This window comes from Andrographis paniculata, unplaced genomic scaffold (assembly GCF_009805555.1).
Source record: "Andrographis paniculata isolate CXL003 unplaced genomic scaffold, ASM980555v1 Contig38END, whole genome shotgun sequence".
In the NCBI taxonomy this organism is placed as follows: Eukaryota; Viridiplantae; Streptophyta; class Magnoliopsida; order Lamiales; family Acanthaceae; genus Andrographis; species Andrographis paniculata.
Genome location: NW_026137571.1, coordinates 659,885 through 674,178, shown reverse-complemented (window position 1 = coordinate 674,178; position 14,294 = coordinate 659,885). Strand labels below are relative to the sequence as shown.

Below are 14,294 nucleotides of genomic sequence, written 5' to 3'. Positions count from 1 at the left end.
ATATTTAAAAAATTATTAAAATTATCTTATTGTCACAACTAAAAGTGTATTTAAATTTTGTTATATATATTGTATTATTTTATAATATTTCTAAAAAATTATATGAAATTAAAATACTAGGCATAAACATACTTAATTTTTTTTAGTATTATTCTTTATGTAATTTAAATATTTTTAATATACAAATACATACTTATAAAAATATATATATATATATATAAATAAAATAAAGGGGGCCGGGCCGGGCAGGGGGCTAGCCCCCTTGCCCTATGGTGGTTCCGCCTCTGGGTTTACTAGTGCGCATTTTTGGGTAACGGCTGCGAGTTCCCACGTCATAAAAAAAATATCATATAAAATAAAATGGAATGAATAATACTCTCTCCGTCCCGATGCAAAGTTGTCGTTTACTTTTTGCAAGTAAATTTTTTAATATTATTATTATAATGGGTTGCAGTGAAAAAGATGAAAATACACCTATTAAAATTATCTAATATAAAAGTAACGACATTTGTATAATATAGTGTAAGTTATAATGATATTTATTATGGTATGTAGTACAATTACCAAATTAGGAAATGATAATTTTATTTTGAAACAAATAAAAATGGTAAATGACAATATTTCAATGGGATAGATGGTGTATTATTTATCAATAATTTTAAGAATTTCATAGTAAAAAAAGTTAAAAACAAATGTTATGTATTACCTCCGTCCCAATTGTAATTGATTTTTTTGAATACATTAAAAAAATAATAGTATTTCATTGATTAGTGGAAATGTATAAGAAATTTTGATATTTTTGTCATCTAACTTTATGCATAAAGTAATTATATTTGTAATACTCCTTCCGTTCCACATAATTTGTCTATATTTTCTATTTTAACCCGTCCCACATAATTTGTCATTTTTAAAAAAATATGATTATACATTTTAATTACATTTCAAATTTATAATTTTTTTAATTTTAATTAAACTATTTAGTTATCTTAATCTATAATTATTTTTATTATATAATAATTATTTTTAGTAATATAATTATTAATTGTTTAGTAATTATATTTTACCTAAATTCTCGTATCTACATTAATAAGTCCAAATTATGTAGGACAAATGGAATAATATATTTGTAATTTAAGTAAAAGTTAAAAGGTATTTTGGTGGAGAAAGTATTATAAACTAGAAATTACTCGAAAAAAATTTGTAATCTTTACATAAAAATATTATAAATGATGTAAAAATATATAGTTTGAAATTGGTTTAAAATTGAATGTTGATTTTTTTTTTTTTTTTGTTTAAATAGTATTTTGATTGATATTTTATGAAAAAAAATAATATTATTTTTACTTAAAATTGTATAAATTGAATAATTTAAATTTAAATTTAAAATATAAAAAAAACCAACTCATTATTTTCAAATTATAAATCAGATATATTTTCCTAAAAAAGTTAACTAAAAATAATATGTAAATTAGTATAGTTGAAAAATCATCTATAATAAGTTTATTATAAATAATAAAAGAATAAAATAAGGAATTTAAATTTAAAAGATTTAATAATGAAAAAAAAAAATTCATAAAATTAATATGACAAAACTTAAATATAATCACAAATATTAATAAAGTATTATTTCATTCATCCTACCACTTATATTCTTTCATTTATGGTTTATTATTGTACATATAATATGTTTTCTGTTCTTGTTTTTTTATTTCTATCTATTTATCAATTTTTTGTATATATATTTAATTATTTATTAAAATATCATCATACATTTCACTTTTTACATCCACGGGATCCAATGATATTTTAGACTTTTTCATTATACAAATTCACTTACAATATTAACTATTTATGCATTATCTCAATATTTGTATTATTTATTTTATTTTTATTAAATAAATTTATGACAAATATAAATTGTTTGACAACATTGAGACCGACCAATGTGTGAATGTGTGTGGCATCAACCATAAAATTGTCAGAATGCTGAACTTTGCATTAGCTTCTTTGGATTTCTCCCATTTGCTCTCCTGCGTACTTCAACCGTTGTCTTAACACAATCGACCCGTGCTTCAAAATTTTGCGCTTCATGGAAGTTGGATGGACCCCTAATTCGATTGATTCGATTTTGCGCATGTTGCTCCATTAAAAATACATGTGATGCTTTGGTGAGATTGAGAACGATATCTCAGATCGTCATTAAACTCTATCATTGTAGCACCTAGCTACTATTGACATTGATACATTAATTGCACACACTTCATTCATGACTTTTGAAGGATGGATTTGTATACATTCAAAAAAATGAGTGAACTGACTGAAAAAGATGTCCTCAGTTGAACATCTCTTTCCATAATGAATTGAACTTTTTTTTTTTTTTTCATAAACATCTGTTTTGATATTTGTTTGAAATACCTCAATCTTGATGATATTTGGTCTACATCCCTCAATAGACTTTTTTGACACAGTAAATTTTACTTCCTATTATCGTATAAGTCTCTCGGTTCAACACTTCTTTAATATATGAATTAGAATCTAATCTAATCAATACTTACAAAATTTAATCATTACTTTTACATAATTTAATTTATTTTGCAACATTTGATTCGTCCCCAAAGCCAACTTTTGTCAACTCAGATATATAATAAAATAAGCTAAAAACATACAACCAAATCAACTAGAACTGGATGACAAAAAATAAAATCAAGTTAGGGAGAGAATGCCAAATAAGAACAGAAAACCCTGATAACCGAGCAATTCCAAATCATAGACAATTGGACACTAACCGGGAAAAATATATAGATTTTCTTAAAATGAATGGGGCAGTAGAAAATCCTAATCAAAACAAAAATTCTTTTACAGAAAACTTACATTGTCATTTGCAGACACTTACATCTATTTTTATAATGTTCAACAGAAGTTTCTATGGGATTAAATTTATTTACTTTTATAATTTTTATTTTTCTTAATTTATTTATTTTTCTTTTTTTGAGATCTTTTTTCATCTTTTATGTCACTTGTGTCTTCTAAATATACCTTATAATTATATCTTATATATATATATGTTATTTAAAATTAATAATCTAAATTTATACATGGAAAAATTCTATTAAACAAATATTGTAATTCAACAAAACTTAAAAATTGAGATATTAAGAAATTCATTTAAAATTGTTGAAAAATTAATTGATGACGTTATAAAATAATGTTGCATTATAATTAATACGAAGATATGAATGTATTGAAATAATGAAAAATAAAAATTTATGTTAATAAATTATGTTACTCCATTTGTTTTGAAATATATATTATTTTGTAAGCAATAACATTATTTAACATCAAGTAAATTGAGTTCAATCAAGTACATACATTATTCCTCAAATCAATATTAGTATTAATATCTTTAATTTTCATTGCACACTCCCAAAATATTTTCATCCAAACTTTTTAAACATTTATCATATCTCACAAATTTAAATACAAAATATTGATATCATAAATAATACTGTTTCTACATATAATAAAGAAAAGTGAGAAATGTATACATATAAAAGAAAAAATATAAATTTGATACCATTATATTCATCAAAAGAGAAATGAACATACTATACTTGACAATTACAGTAATTATAAACTTGTTGTTAGATTTATTTATTTTTATTTATTTTTTATTTTTTTGAGCTTTCCAACCATCATTTGACTTATATTATGATGTTTCAACTATTTACATTTTTTCATATGACGATTTAATTTAAAAATTTTATATTTTCTTTTCTCACTTTTATATATTTTTTTGCAACTTTTGAATTCACAAATAGTATCTTCTTTTCATCCTTTTGTTTTTCAAAATAAAATAATTCCAAACTTCATAATGTTATCTAAAATTTATTGTTTTATAATTTAAAATAGCATTAAAACTTATCATTTCATTTAAAATAACATTAAATTATTAAATTTCATAATATTTTCTCCTTTCAAAAAAATAAAAAAGTAACATAAATTCAAAGTTAAAGATGTATAATTTTTGAAATAATATTTACCTACATAAATATTAAAAAAAGTCACATAATTAAATAATAAAAAAAAAATATTCAAAAGATGTACAATTTAAAACTAATCAAGTTCTTCATAAAAACATAAAATAATTTGAATAAAAAAAATAACAATCTTTGGAAAATTCACAAAAAAATAAAATAAAATAAAGAACTATCATTTAACTCTTTCAATCAAATGAAAACCAATCCAATAAATTATAATTAATATACAATTCAGTATCTAAATATCATTTGTTATTATTAAAAAAGAATGATAATATTAAATAATTTTAAAATAAATAAAAATTAAATTTACAAGTTTTCAAAAATATTGTAGAAGACAATCTACAAAACAAACTAATGAAGAAAACATGAAATGGAAATGATTAAGAGGAAAAGGTGATTGTGGATTCGTGGAATGTAAATATTTTATTTAGTTATTATAAGATATAATATTTAAATTATAATATTGAATATATAGGATTTGTTTGGTTAGGATTTTGATTTGAATTTTTTTAAAAAAAATATGAAATATAAAAAATTATGTTGATAATATAACACTTAATATCTTATATTAAATTTTGACTTTTATAAAAATATTAAATATATATTAAAAATAGTGTAAAAATTTATTTTTGAAAGAATATACCCATAATATACATATATATTATATTATAAATAATAATTATTACTTTATTATATATAGTTAGGCGACCTGGATGGGTTGACCATTTAAGTATGTTATTTTAACATGCTTAGGTATTTTTGTCTGGGAGTTTGAATTTTGAGTAGGGATTTGACTAAGAAAAATTTTGAATTTGAATAGTTGTATGATATAATATAAATAGGTGTTGATGTGATGTTCTGAATGTAAAATTAATTTTTAGTATAATATAAAAAATAAAAATTAAGAGTTTGATTTAATATTTTTTGGGGAAAAAAAATGAAATGAAGAGTGAACTTAAAATCCACTCTCCCAACCAAACACACCCTTAAAAAATTACAATTTAATCCATTATAAAATGGGATGAGACTGATCAATTATAATGTATTCAATTTATTTTGACGGTTTTATTTATAGTCCATTGAAGTTATTTTCATAAACATTGTTCAATAATAAATGAACCTATTCAACAATTATTATTATTATTATTATTTTATTTTTTTTTATGACGTGGGAACCCGCAACAGTCATTATCCGATAGTGTGCACTGGATAAATCTCGGTCGAACCTAATATCATGCAAACTATTTATCAATTTTGGTCAAAATATAAAAAAACTTATCAATTTTGGTCTCAATGTAACCAAAACTCATCATCTTTTGTCCCAATATAACCAAAACTCATCATTCTTGGTCCAAATATAAAATTTTTATCAATTTTAGTCCCAATATAACCAAAACTCATCATTTTTTGGCACAATATAATCAAACATTATCTTTTTTTGTCCCACCGTCAACAAACCGTCAACAAACCGACGGAAAATGCTGACGTGGACTTGCAAGATTGTGCAATTTCTTCGAATATAAATATAAGGTTTGATTTTTTTTCACGTCAACATTTTCCGTCGGTTTGTTAACGGTGAGACAAAAAAAATAAGGTTTGATTATATTGGGATAAAAAATGATGAATTTTGGTTATATTAGGACTAAAATTGATAAAAATTTATATTGAGACCAAAAAGATAAGTCTTGGTTATATTGAGATAAATAAAAAAACGATGAGTTTTGATTACATTGAGACCAAAATTGATAAATTTTGATTATATTTGGACTAAAAATAATTTTTTCCCTTATTATTATTATTAGTATTAGTATTGGTGTATGTAAATGGCAATTAATCCTGCTTTACTCAATGGTACGAAGAAAAATGCAAATATATGTAAACATTTATGCTAAAAGAATACAATAGAAAAAATTCGTATTCAAGGAGTACAAATGCTGTACTTTATTGAGATTATTATTATTATTATTATTTAAACTCTAAAACTGACTACGACGTAATCACGAAATGCGCGCGTATAAAAGCATCTTCGGATTCAGCGCTTAGGGAAAGAGGGGAGCCGCCGTGGGAGCGGAACCGACGCCCAGAGCGGAGCGGCGAGCATTGGGATCAGCTGTGCTCGCTGATGGAGGCATGGCTGCTCCTACGCACAATGTCGCCAACGATTTTCCTGCACAGTGCAAACAATTGTTGGTTACTCATCCAATCTCTCCAAATCCTAGGTTAAGCAGAGGCAATTTTATTTTTATTTTTAGATCCGAATTGGATTATCGGAGAATCGACGTTCGATTGTTCATCGATCTCCAGTTCGAGTTAGATTGTTAAAAAATTGATGATCGATTGTGAAGAAATTGACGATCAATTTCCAAATCGGAGATCGGAATTGGATTGGGGAAAAACTGAAGTTGGATTACCTTCGCCGGCGGCGAGATTGGAGTAGAGGTCGACGATGTTAGGGCAGCTGTTGTAGCAGGCAGGGGAGCAGAGGCGAGCAGTGAAGTCAGGCGAGGCCAACGCAACGGTAGAAATTCCGACGGCTTGGCGGTCTAGACCGCAGGCGTTGATGCACTGGTCAGTCTCGATGTATCCGGGGAATTTGTCCCCCACAATCTCAGATGTCTTGCAGATCGGAACAGGTCCGCCGCCCTCCAACACACACCTCTTCCCCGACGTACTAACCGCAAACGAACACTGTGTCAGAGGCAGAGTCTCGCAGGTCACATCCACTGCACGCACAAATACACAAAACAATCAGCCATATATATATAATTCAACAAAACACTAACGATATTCTTCTTGACAGTGCAGATCTTACCGGCGATGGTTCCATGGAGGAACAGAGAGCAAGCGAAGAAGACGATCGCGAAGCAGAGGGGAGCAGAAGCTGCCATGTTATTGGTATGTTTATTTCCCGCCGTTTATGAGAAAAGCTTATTTTGTTTATTGATAAGCAGATGAGATGATTTGAGCTGTGATAGAAATGGCGAACACAAGATTGCTTATATACACATTTGTGAGAGCATCAAGAGATGGATAGGAGAATTTGTAGGATTATATGTCTAACCTCCTTATTCAATTTGTGGTTACGAATCAGTACACCTTCTACAATACTTATAAATTAAATCTTATTTAACAGATTTTTACTATTTCTGTAAATCGTGCGTGAAGTTGTCCAAATAGAAAATTTTATTTTAGGATTTTTTAATTTCTTTTGATCTTATAATGAAAAAATATATATATAAAAAGGTCTACTATATTTCTATTAATTATTCTAATAAAACATTATTTCTTCCGTCCCACATACAGTGTACTCCGTAGACAAGATATTTTAAGAAGAGTGTTATCAGTAGATAATTAAGAATGTATTAGTGAAAATAATTATCCGATAATATAAATAATTATAAATTAAAATTAAGATAACTAATTTGTTTAATTAAAATTTTTTAAAAAATAAAATTACAAAGTTTAAAATGAGATTAAAGTATGTAATCATTTTCCAAAAAAGGAAAGTGATATAGTACGTGAGACGGACAGAAACGGCAACATGAACATGGTATGTGGGACGGAGGGAGTATTACTTTTTAGGTAGTGAAGTTTTAGTATTGTATAATTATACATTAAGATTAGATGCGTAATTTTAGGTATTGTATAATTTATAAGTAATTAAAAAGTGTATATTAAAAATAATTACGATATAATAAAAGTAATTATAAATTAAGATTAATATGATTAAATAGTTTAATTAATATAAAAAAATTATAAATTATGAATTTTTAAAATATAATTAAAATATATAAATATATTATTTTTTAAAAAAAATTAGTGAAAACAAATTATGTGAGATAAAATAGAAAATAGGTTGTATTTGATTTTTAAAAAAAATTCAGTCGTGTTGGGCTGTTATTAAACCTACCAGTCATTTAACCCAATCCTTAATTAACTACTTGGGCTTGGGTGACGAGTCTATAAGAAATAATGAGTTTATTTATGTATATTATTTGATCTAATTTTTACTCATCTCTTGGGCTTAATTATGCCATTTTATTTTGACATAGATATTTTAGTCTCATATAATTTGTTCATATTTTTTTATTTTATTCCTTTAATTTGATTTGTCTTTTTTTTTAAAAAAAATATAATTATATATTTTAATTACATTTTAAATTTTATATTTTTTGATTTAATTTTTACTCATCTCTTGGGATTAATTATGTCATTTTGTTTTGACACATACTTTTAGTCTCATATAATTTTGTCCATATTTTTTATTTTCTATTTTCGTTCCTTTCATATGATTTATCTTTTTTTTCTCAAAAATATAATTATACACTTTAATCACATTTTAAATTTTAAATTTTATAATTTTTTTAATTTTAATTAAACTATTTACGTATAATTAATCTTAATATATAATTATTTTTACTAATATTTTTTTCATTACTTACTAATTATATTTTGCCTATAAATTCCTATGTGTAGAGTAACCTACTCAAATGGCATGGAATGGAATGGAGGGAAATAAGATTCTTTTAACGCTTGTAGATTTCATTATTATTGTCATCCCCGCCAAGAAAACTCAATATACTCTACAAGTAGGGGACCAAAAGATTCTACATTACGAATTCTATATTCTAAAATTGATTTTTATCATTCTATTTGTTCACTTTCTACTTTTCATTCCTAATCTCAGTTTGCAAATTGGAGTTTTCTCATTTCACAACATGTTCACACAATTGTAGCTCATACAAAGATAAGATTCCCAGAAATGGCTGCAGCCGCTCCTTCGCCGCCGCGCTGCTCACTCCCTCCTCCCCGCCTGTCTCTTTTCCGGCCACACAGCGGCGGCGGCGGTGGCATCCAACAACCTAAAGCCTTCCACAGCTTCATCGGCCGCGGACTAACCTGTCGAGCAACAACAACACCAACAGACATTAACAACACGACGAAGAAGAAGAAGAAGAAGAGCAGATACGAAATCGAGAACTTAACCACATGGCTTCTAAAGCAAGAAGTCGCCGGCCACATTGACGCTGAGCTCACAATAGTTCTCGCCAGCATCTCACTAGCCTGCAAGCAAATCGCCGCTCTACTTCAACGATCCAACATCGTCAGCCTCACCGGCACCCACGGAACCATCAACGTCCAGGGCGAAGATCAAAAGAAACTCGACGTGATCTCGAATGAGGTCACTTTCATTTTTAAGTTAACTAACTAAGCTTTTTTTAGTTCTTCACATTTTTTTTATATGAACTTGCATCCATTTTTTCAGCTTTTCTGCAGCTGCCTTAGATCGACAGGCCGGACCGGGATAATAGCGTCCGAGGAAGAAGACGTGCCTGTTGCAGTCGAGGAGACGTATTCAGGGAATTACGTAGTCGTCTTCGACCCCATCGATGGCTCCGCAAACATCGACACGAGCTTAACCACCGGATCGATTTTCGGGATTTATGGCCCTGACAAGCAATGCCTTCTCGACATGGATGAAGAGAATACCACAGTTAAGTTCCATTCCATGGAATAATCGATTCGTTAAGATTAGTTTGTTTGGTATATGTTTTTCAATATATTGTTAATTTATTTGTATTTATCCAAGATCATGCTGTCATTTTTTTTTTTTTTTGTCATCCACTTCAATCTCCACTTCGCTGGGCGAGAGTCCTTGTTAATGGAGATTGAAATGACAGCACCATAATAAACACCATAATAAAGACAATGACAACATGAAAGTGTGTAAAAACATAAGTAAAATCAATTAAATATTAAAATCAGAATATAACGGCTCAAAAGTATACTAGATTATAAATTTTTATTTATTTTTAATTCGATCATAAAAAAGATATAATAATTTACTCTATTTTTCTTCTCATTCTTACTTTTTAGTCTATGAATAACATTACCTTTATTACATGTGTTTTGATTTGAAAAAATATTTTTTATATGAGGTATATGGAATTGTGTAGTTAATATAAAAATAACAAGTATGTAGTATATTAATTTTTTTGAAAAAATTTGAGTAAAAGAACAAAGTCGTTCTTTTTTCAACTACTTTTTTTTATCACTTTTTTAATAAAATATTAATTTTTCAAAAATTTCGTGCCAGACTAATTAATTTTAATAGACGAAGAGAGTATAAATGTATTTCTATTCTGAATGGGTAAATCAGTTCAGTCCAAAAATGTGTTGTTAGTTCTATGCTGAATTTTATCGATCGTCATCTTAACACATTCGATCTTTCCCTCGTCTCTTCAGCTCGACCAAGCCGAGCAGAAGTGCATAATCGGCGTGTGCCAGCCGGGGAGCAACTTGTTGGCCGCCGGTTACTGCCTATACTCAAGCTCTGTCGTGTTCACGCTCTCCATCGGCCGAGGAGTCTACGCCTTCACCCTCGACCCCACTGTCGGAGAATTCGTTCTCACGCACGACAACATAAGGATACCCGACGCCGGCAGGATCTACTCTTTCAACGAAGGTAACTACGATTTGTTTGATCCTAAGCTACAAAATTACTTGGATGATCTAAGAAAGCCGGCCCCGGGTTCCGACGGGAAGCCCTATTCCGGGCGATACATCGGCTGCCTCGTTGGGGAGATCCATCGAATGCTTTTGGTAGGCGGCGTCTATGGCAATCCGAACAATAAGAATAGCATGAGCGGGAATCTACGGCTGCTCTACGAATGCGCGCCGATGAGCTATTTGGTCGAGCAAGCCGGCGGCAAAGCCATCGACGGCTGCCGGAGAATCCTCGACGTTGTTCCTGATCAGGTAACTCGAATTAAATGATGCAAGAAATGAAGCTTTGTTTACATTACACACTTTTATCACTTTCACTCATTTAATACTATTTATTTTTCAAATAACATCACATCAAATATTAATTTTATATATAGAGTATATATTTTTTATTTTTAAAATTTCAAAATTCCAAACACTTCTGTCTAAACAAAACCTAGCCATGTTGTGTTCTTATTACAGGTTCTATGTAAGATTATAACCAAGTATAATGGATTTTTGCAGATTCATCAACGGACTCCTTTGTTCATTGGGAGCCCAAGTGAGATTGAGAAACTGGAGAAGTATTTGGCTTAAAAAGAGCAAATATCCATTTAACGACTAAAAAAAAAAAAAATGAAAAAAAGAGGAAAAAAGGGTTCCAAGATCAACATCGAAGTTCCATTTGCTTGTTAGATAAGTGTTCTATCAATATTTTTGCACATTGTCAATTATTCACTTAAAAAGTCAAAATAAATCAGTCATACCTACCCAATTAAAGTAAATAATAACAAAATTAAATTAAAAAATATCTCAGTCCTAATTCAATTTATTATTTTGTCAATTTTATTCAAAATATTTTTTTTTTCTTAAAATTAATTAAATATTAATACAAAAATATTATTAATTTTTATTTAAATTACAAATATATAATTACTTTATATAAAAAAAAAATCGAACAAAAAAATATCAAAATCTCAAAGGATCATTTTCTTTTAAAAAGACAGAAAAATATCAATATTTCAAAGGTTTTTGTTTTTTTTTTTCAAAGGACGGAAAAAGTATATATATACTAGTCTAAGACATTCTTCGGGGGCAAAAATTTGGACATTAAGCGCGCATTAATGAATATCAAATTGAATTTGAATATAAATATTATATATTTGATTGTGTTCATTATTTGTTAATTAAATAGTACTTCAATTAGTTGAATTCGACCTATTTGTTAATATTTTTAATTAATTTTTTAAAGTATTTATTTTTATTTCGTAGATTCCATTTCATTCTAATTATTTTCGGTTCAGATACGTTCTCAGGGTTGTGTCTATTTGCAAATAACTGTGACCCTTCATAAAATCATCCACAGCAAAATAAAAGAAAAACCAAAAAAAAAAAAAGTCTCGAGGAAGAAGAAGATGATGAAGCAGGGGTTTCTTTCATGGAGAAATTGCAGTTACCCCACGCCCTTATCGTTCCCTTTCTCCACCACTCCCAATCTCCATTTTCCCAAATCCAAACTCCCCCGAATCACTGCGACGGCGCAAAATTCAGTGGAAGAGGCGCCGGCGCCGATGTCGGGCCGAGAGCGACGGCAGATGCGGAACGAGAGGAGGGAGAGCAAGGCCGGCTATAATTGGAGGGAAGACGTGGAGATGAGGCTAATTAAAAAGCCGAAGAAACGGTACTCGAAGTGGACGGAAGAGCTCAATCTGGACTATCTCGCTTTGCCCGGCCCCCAATGGTGGGTGGTTAGGGTTTCCAGAGTTTCGGGCCAGGAGACCGCCGAACGGATGGCCCGCGCCATGGCCCGAACCTTCCCCGCCATGGATTTTAAGGTGATTTTGCTGCTTGCTTTTTTTATATTTATAAACCTTATATGTAATCAGAGCTACATTTGTCTAGATACATTCAATTGGAATGTACCGGAAGTCTCCCGATTTTGTGAGCAGTGGATTAAGTCGATGAATTTATGTTTGCTTTCGATTTTACGACGTTTGATTTTGCGTATAGCTTGGTTTCAGTTCAGAGTTCTATTGCGTTTATATCATCTCTGAACTTTCTTGGTAAACACAAGTTGAATTCTACGATTTCAGTTGAGTTTGAAGACTTATTTTAGTTTAACTATTTAGATTTGGTTGGTTTAGGCTATGATTTTGTTATCTCTATCAGTTGCTTTGATTTAAGTCTGTCGATTCATATGTAACATCCTTAATTTACTGATTTGGGGATTTTTGCAGGTTTATATCCCGTCGATTCAAATCAGAAGAAAATTGAAGAACGGCACCATCTCTGTGAAGCCAAAGCCATTGTTCCCTGGATGTGTGTTTCTGCGGTGTGTGATGAACAAGGAGTTGCATGATTTCATACGAGAATGCGACGGTGTCGGAGGATTTGTTGGATCCAAGGTCGGGAATACGTAAGATTTCTTTTAATTTAGTTGATGAATTTGCTTTTCTTAACTTGTTATTGCAATTTGCCATACGAATTGATTGCCTGTGCAGAAAGCGGCAGATCAATAAACCTAGGCCAGTGGACGAAGTAGACATTGAAGCAATATTTAAGCAAGCAAAGGAGGAGCAGGAGAAAGCCGATCAAGCTTTCAAAGAAGCATTGCAGCAGGAAGAAGCTTTGGACTCAATGAAAGCGAAATTAGAGTCACCTGTGGTTTCGAAAAAAGGAAGTAGAAAATCTGCAAAGCATTCCTTGAAGCCTGGTTCAACCATTCAAGTTGCATCCGGGGCATTTGCCGGAATTTCAGGCACACTTAAAAAGCTTGATAAGAAAACCGGGCTGGTACTTCTTTTGCTTCGGAAGTTCAAGCTTCATTGTTAACTGGTTGATAAAATACTATAAATTGTTTAAGTTCTGTTTCTCTTTATTGTTTTTCTTGCAGGCAACTGTAGAATTTACGCTGTTTGGGAAGGAAACCTTAGCTGATATCGATGCAAAGGAAATTATCGCTGAGGCAAATTGACATGCAAGTAAAAAGGATGTTCTTTGTTGATATATAGCTTTACGGCACATAGAGAGTTGTCTCATTTGATGGTGAGATTCTACTGATTTTTCATTCGGCTAGAAACTGGCATATAGTCTTTTGTGGAAAGATTTTAGAACAGATCCTACATAACTTCTGTTGCTCAGAATCGATTACAGGCTACATGTAAATTAGTGTTCCGGTGATCCTTTCTAGCTGCCAACCATTAATTTCCATGGAAAAACATGTCTTGATCCCATCAGTGTGGTTCTGTTCTTGTTGTTCTAACGAACCATTAGGATGAAGGCACAATGACTGCATCATGTGTTGTATTTTATACATGTAGTGAAATAGCAGATCGATCTGTATTGAACCTTAAATTTATATACAACAGAAATAATATCAGATCTTTGCTCTAGATCACTGTTTTCCTCTATTCATTTAGGTAAAATTACTTATGACATACTTGCCGTATGAAAACGCAGCACCATTCTTCCCTATGATTTTAAAACTGAATGAGACTCTTCTGTATTTTCGAAACATTGTACAAAATTTCCTTTTTAAAGGTTTCTATGTAGTATTTTAAGAAATACAAGAAAAGTCTTATACAGTTCTTAGGGAATTTTATGATATATTTTCTAAAACACGAAGAAGCCTTGTGCAATTTTAAATCATGGGGAGCATAGTGTCGACTTTTCAAACCACAAGTGGATTATAAACAATTTTGCTATTTTTTTTTTTTATGAATAAGATCATAGTGTAATTATGGGAAATTGCATTTAGAAGCTAAGGGT

At 29.8% G+C, this 14,294-nt stretch overlaps 3 protein-coding genes across 3 annotated transcripts; 2 read left to right on the top strand and 1 right to left on the bottom strand.

Moving 5' to 3' along the window:
* Positions 1-5,994: 5,994 nt before the first annotated feature.
* Positions 5,995-7,152, bottom strand: LOC127251057 (uncharacterized). The gene is made up of 3 exons (XM_051274611.1): positions 6,853-7,152; positions 6,452-6,763; positions 5,995-6,207 (listed from the first exon to the last, which is right to left on the bottom strand). The coding sequence occupies exons 1-3, from the start codon at positions 6,926-6,928 to the stop codon at positions 6,080-6,082; spliced, it is 516 nt and encodes a 171-aa protein (XP_051130568.1). The 5' UTR covers positions 6,929-7,152; the 3' UTR covers positions 5,995-6,079.
* Positions 7,153-8,688: 1,536 nt separating this feature from the next.
* On the top strand, positions 8,689-11,257 carry LOC127250899 (fructose-1,6-bisphosphatase, chloroplastic-like). Its single transcript, XM_051274373.1, has 4 exons — positions 8,689-9,222; positions 9,307-9,534; positions 10,287-10,799; positions 11,052-11,257. Exons 1-4 carry the CDS (start codon positions 8,803-8,805, stop codon positions 11,121-11,123), a joined length of 1,233 nt encoding a protein of 410 aa, XP_051130330.1. The 5' UTR covers positions 8,689-8,802; the 3' UTR covers positions 11,124-11,257.
* A 535-nt stretch (positions 11,258-11,792) lies between these two features.
* On the top strand, positions 11,793-13,923 carry LOC127250901 (uncharacterized). The gene is made up of 4 exons (XM_051274375.1): positions 11,793-12,361; positions 12,764-12,942; positions 13,028-13,319; positions 13,420-13,923. Exons 1-4 carry the CDS (start codon positions 11,942-11,944, stop codon positions 13,498-13,500), a joined length of 972 nt encoding a protein of 323 aa, XP_051130332.1. The 5' UTR covers positions 11,793-11,941; the 3' UTR covers positions 13,501-13,923.
* The last annotated feature ends 371 nt before the right edge of the window (positions 13,924-14,294 follow it).

What these genes read in the sequence shown, in the direction of transcription:
- LOC127251057 (XM_051274611.1), bottom strand. Translation starts at nt 6,928, where the DNA reads ATGGCAGCTTCTGCTCCCCTCTGCTTCGCGATCGTCTTCTTCGCTTGC. An exon ending in CCTCCATGGAACCATCGCCG is followed by an intron (nt 6,764 to 6,852) that starts GTAAGATCTGCA and finishes TTGTGCGTGCAG; the next exon opens with TGGATGTGACCTGCGAGACT. An exon ending in CAATCTCGCCGCCGGCGAAG is followed by an intron (nt 6,208 to 6,451) that starts GTAATCCAACTT and finishes TGCACTGTGCAG; the next exon opens with GAAAATCGTTGGCGACATTG.
- LOC127250899 (XM_051274373.1), top strand. Translation starts at nt 8,803, where the DNA reads ATGGCTGCAGCCGCTCCTTCGCCGCCGCGCTGCTCACTCCCTCCTCCC. An exon ending in TGGATGAAGAGAATACCACA is followed by an intron (nt 9,535 to 10,286) that starts GTTAAGTTCCAT and finishes TCGTCTCTTCAG; the next exon opens with CTCGACCAAGCCGAGCAGAA. An exon ending in TCGACGTTGTTCCTGATCAG is followed by an intron (nt 10,800 to 11,051) that starts GTAACTCGAATT and finishes GGATTTTTGCAG; the next exon opens with ATTCATCAACGGACTCCTTT.
- LOC127250901 (XM_051274375.1), top strand. Translation starts at nt 11,942, where the DNA reads ATGATGAAGCAGGGGTTTCTTTCATGGAGAAATTGCAGTTACCCCACG. An exon ending in TCCCCGCCATGGATTTTAAG is followed by an intron (nt 12,362 to 12,763) that starts GTGATTTTGCTG and finishes GGATTTTTGCAG; the next exon opens with GTTTATATCCCGTCGATTCA. An exon ending in GGATCCAAGGTCGGGAATAC is followed by an intron (nt 12,943 to 13,027) that starts GTAAGATTTCTT and finishes TTGCCTGTGCAG; the next exon opens with AAAGCGGCAGATCAATAAAC.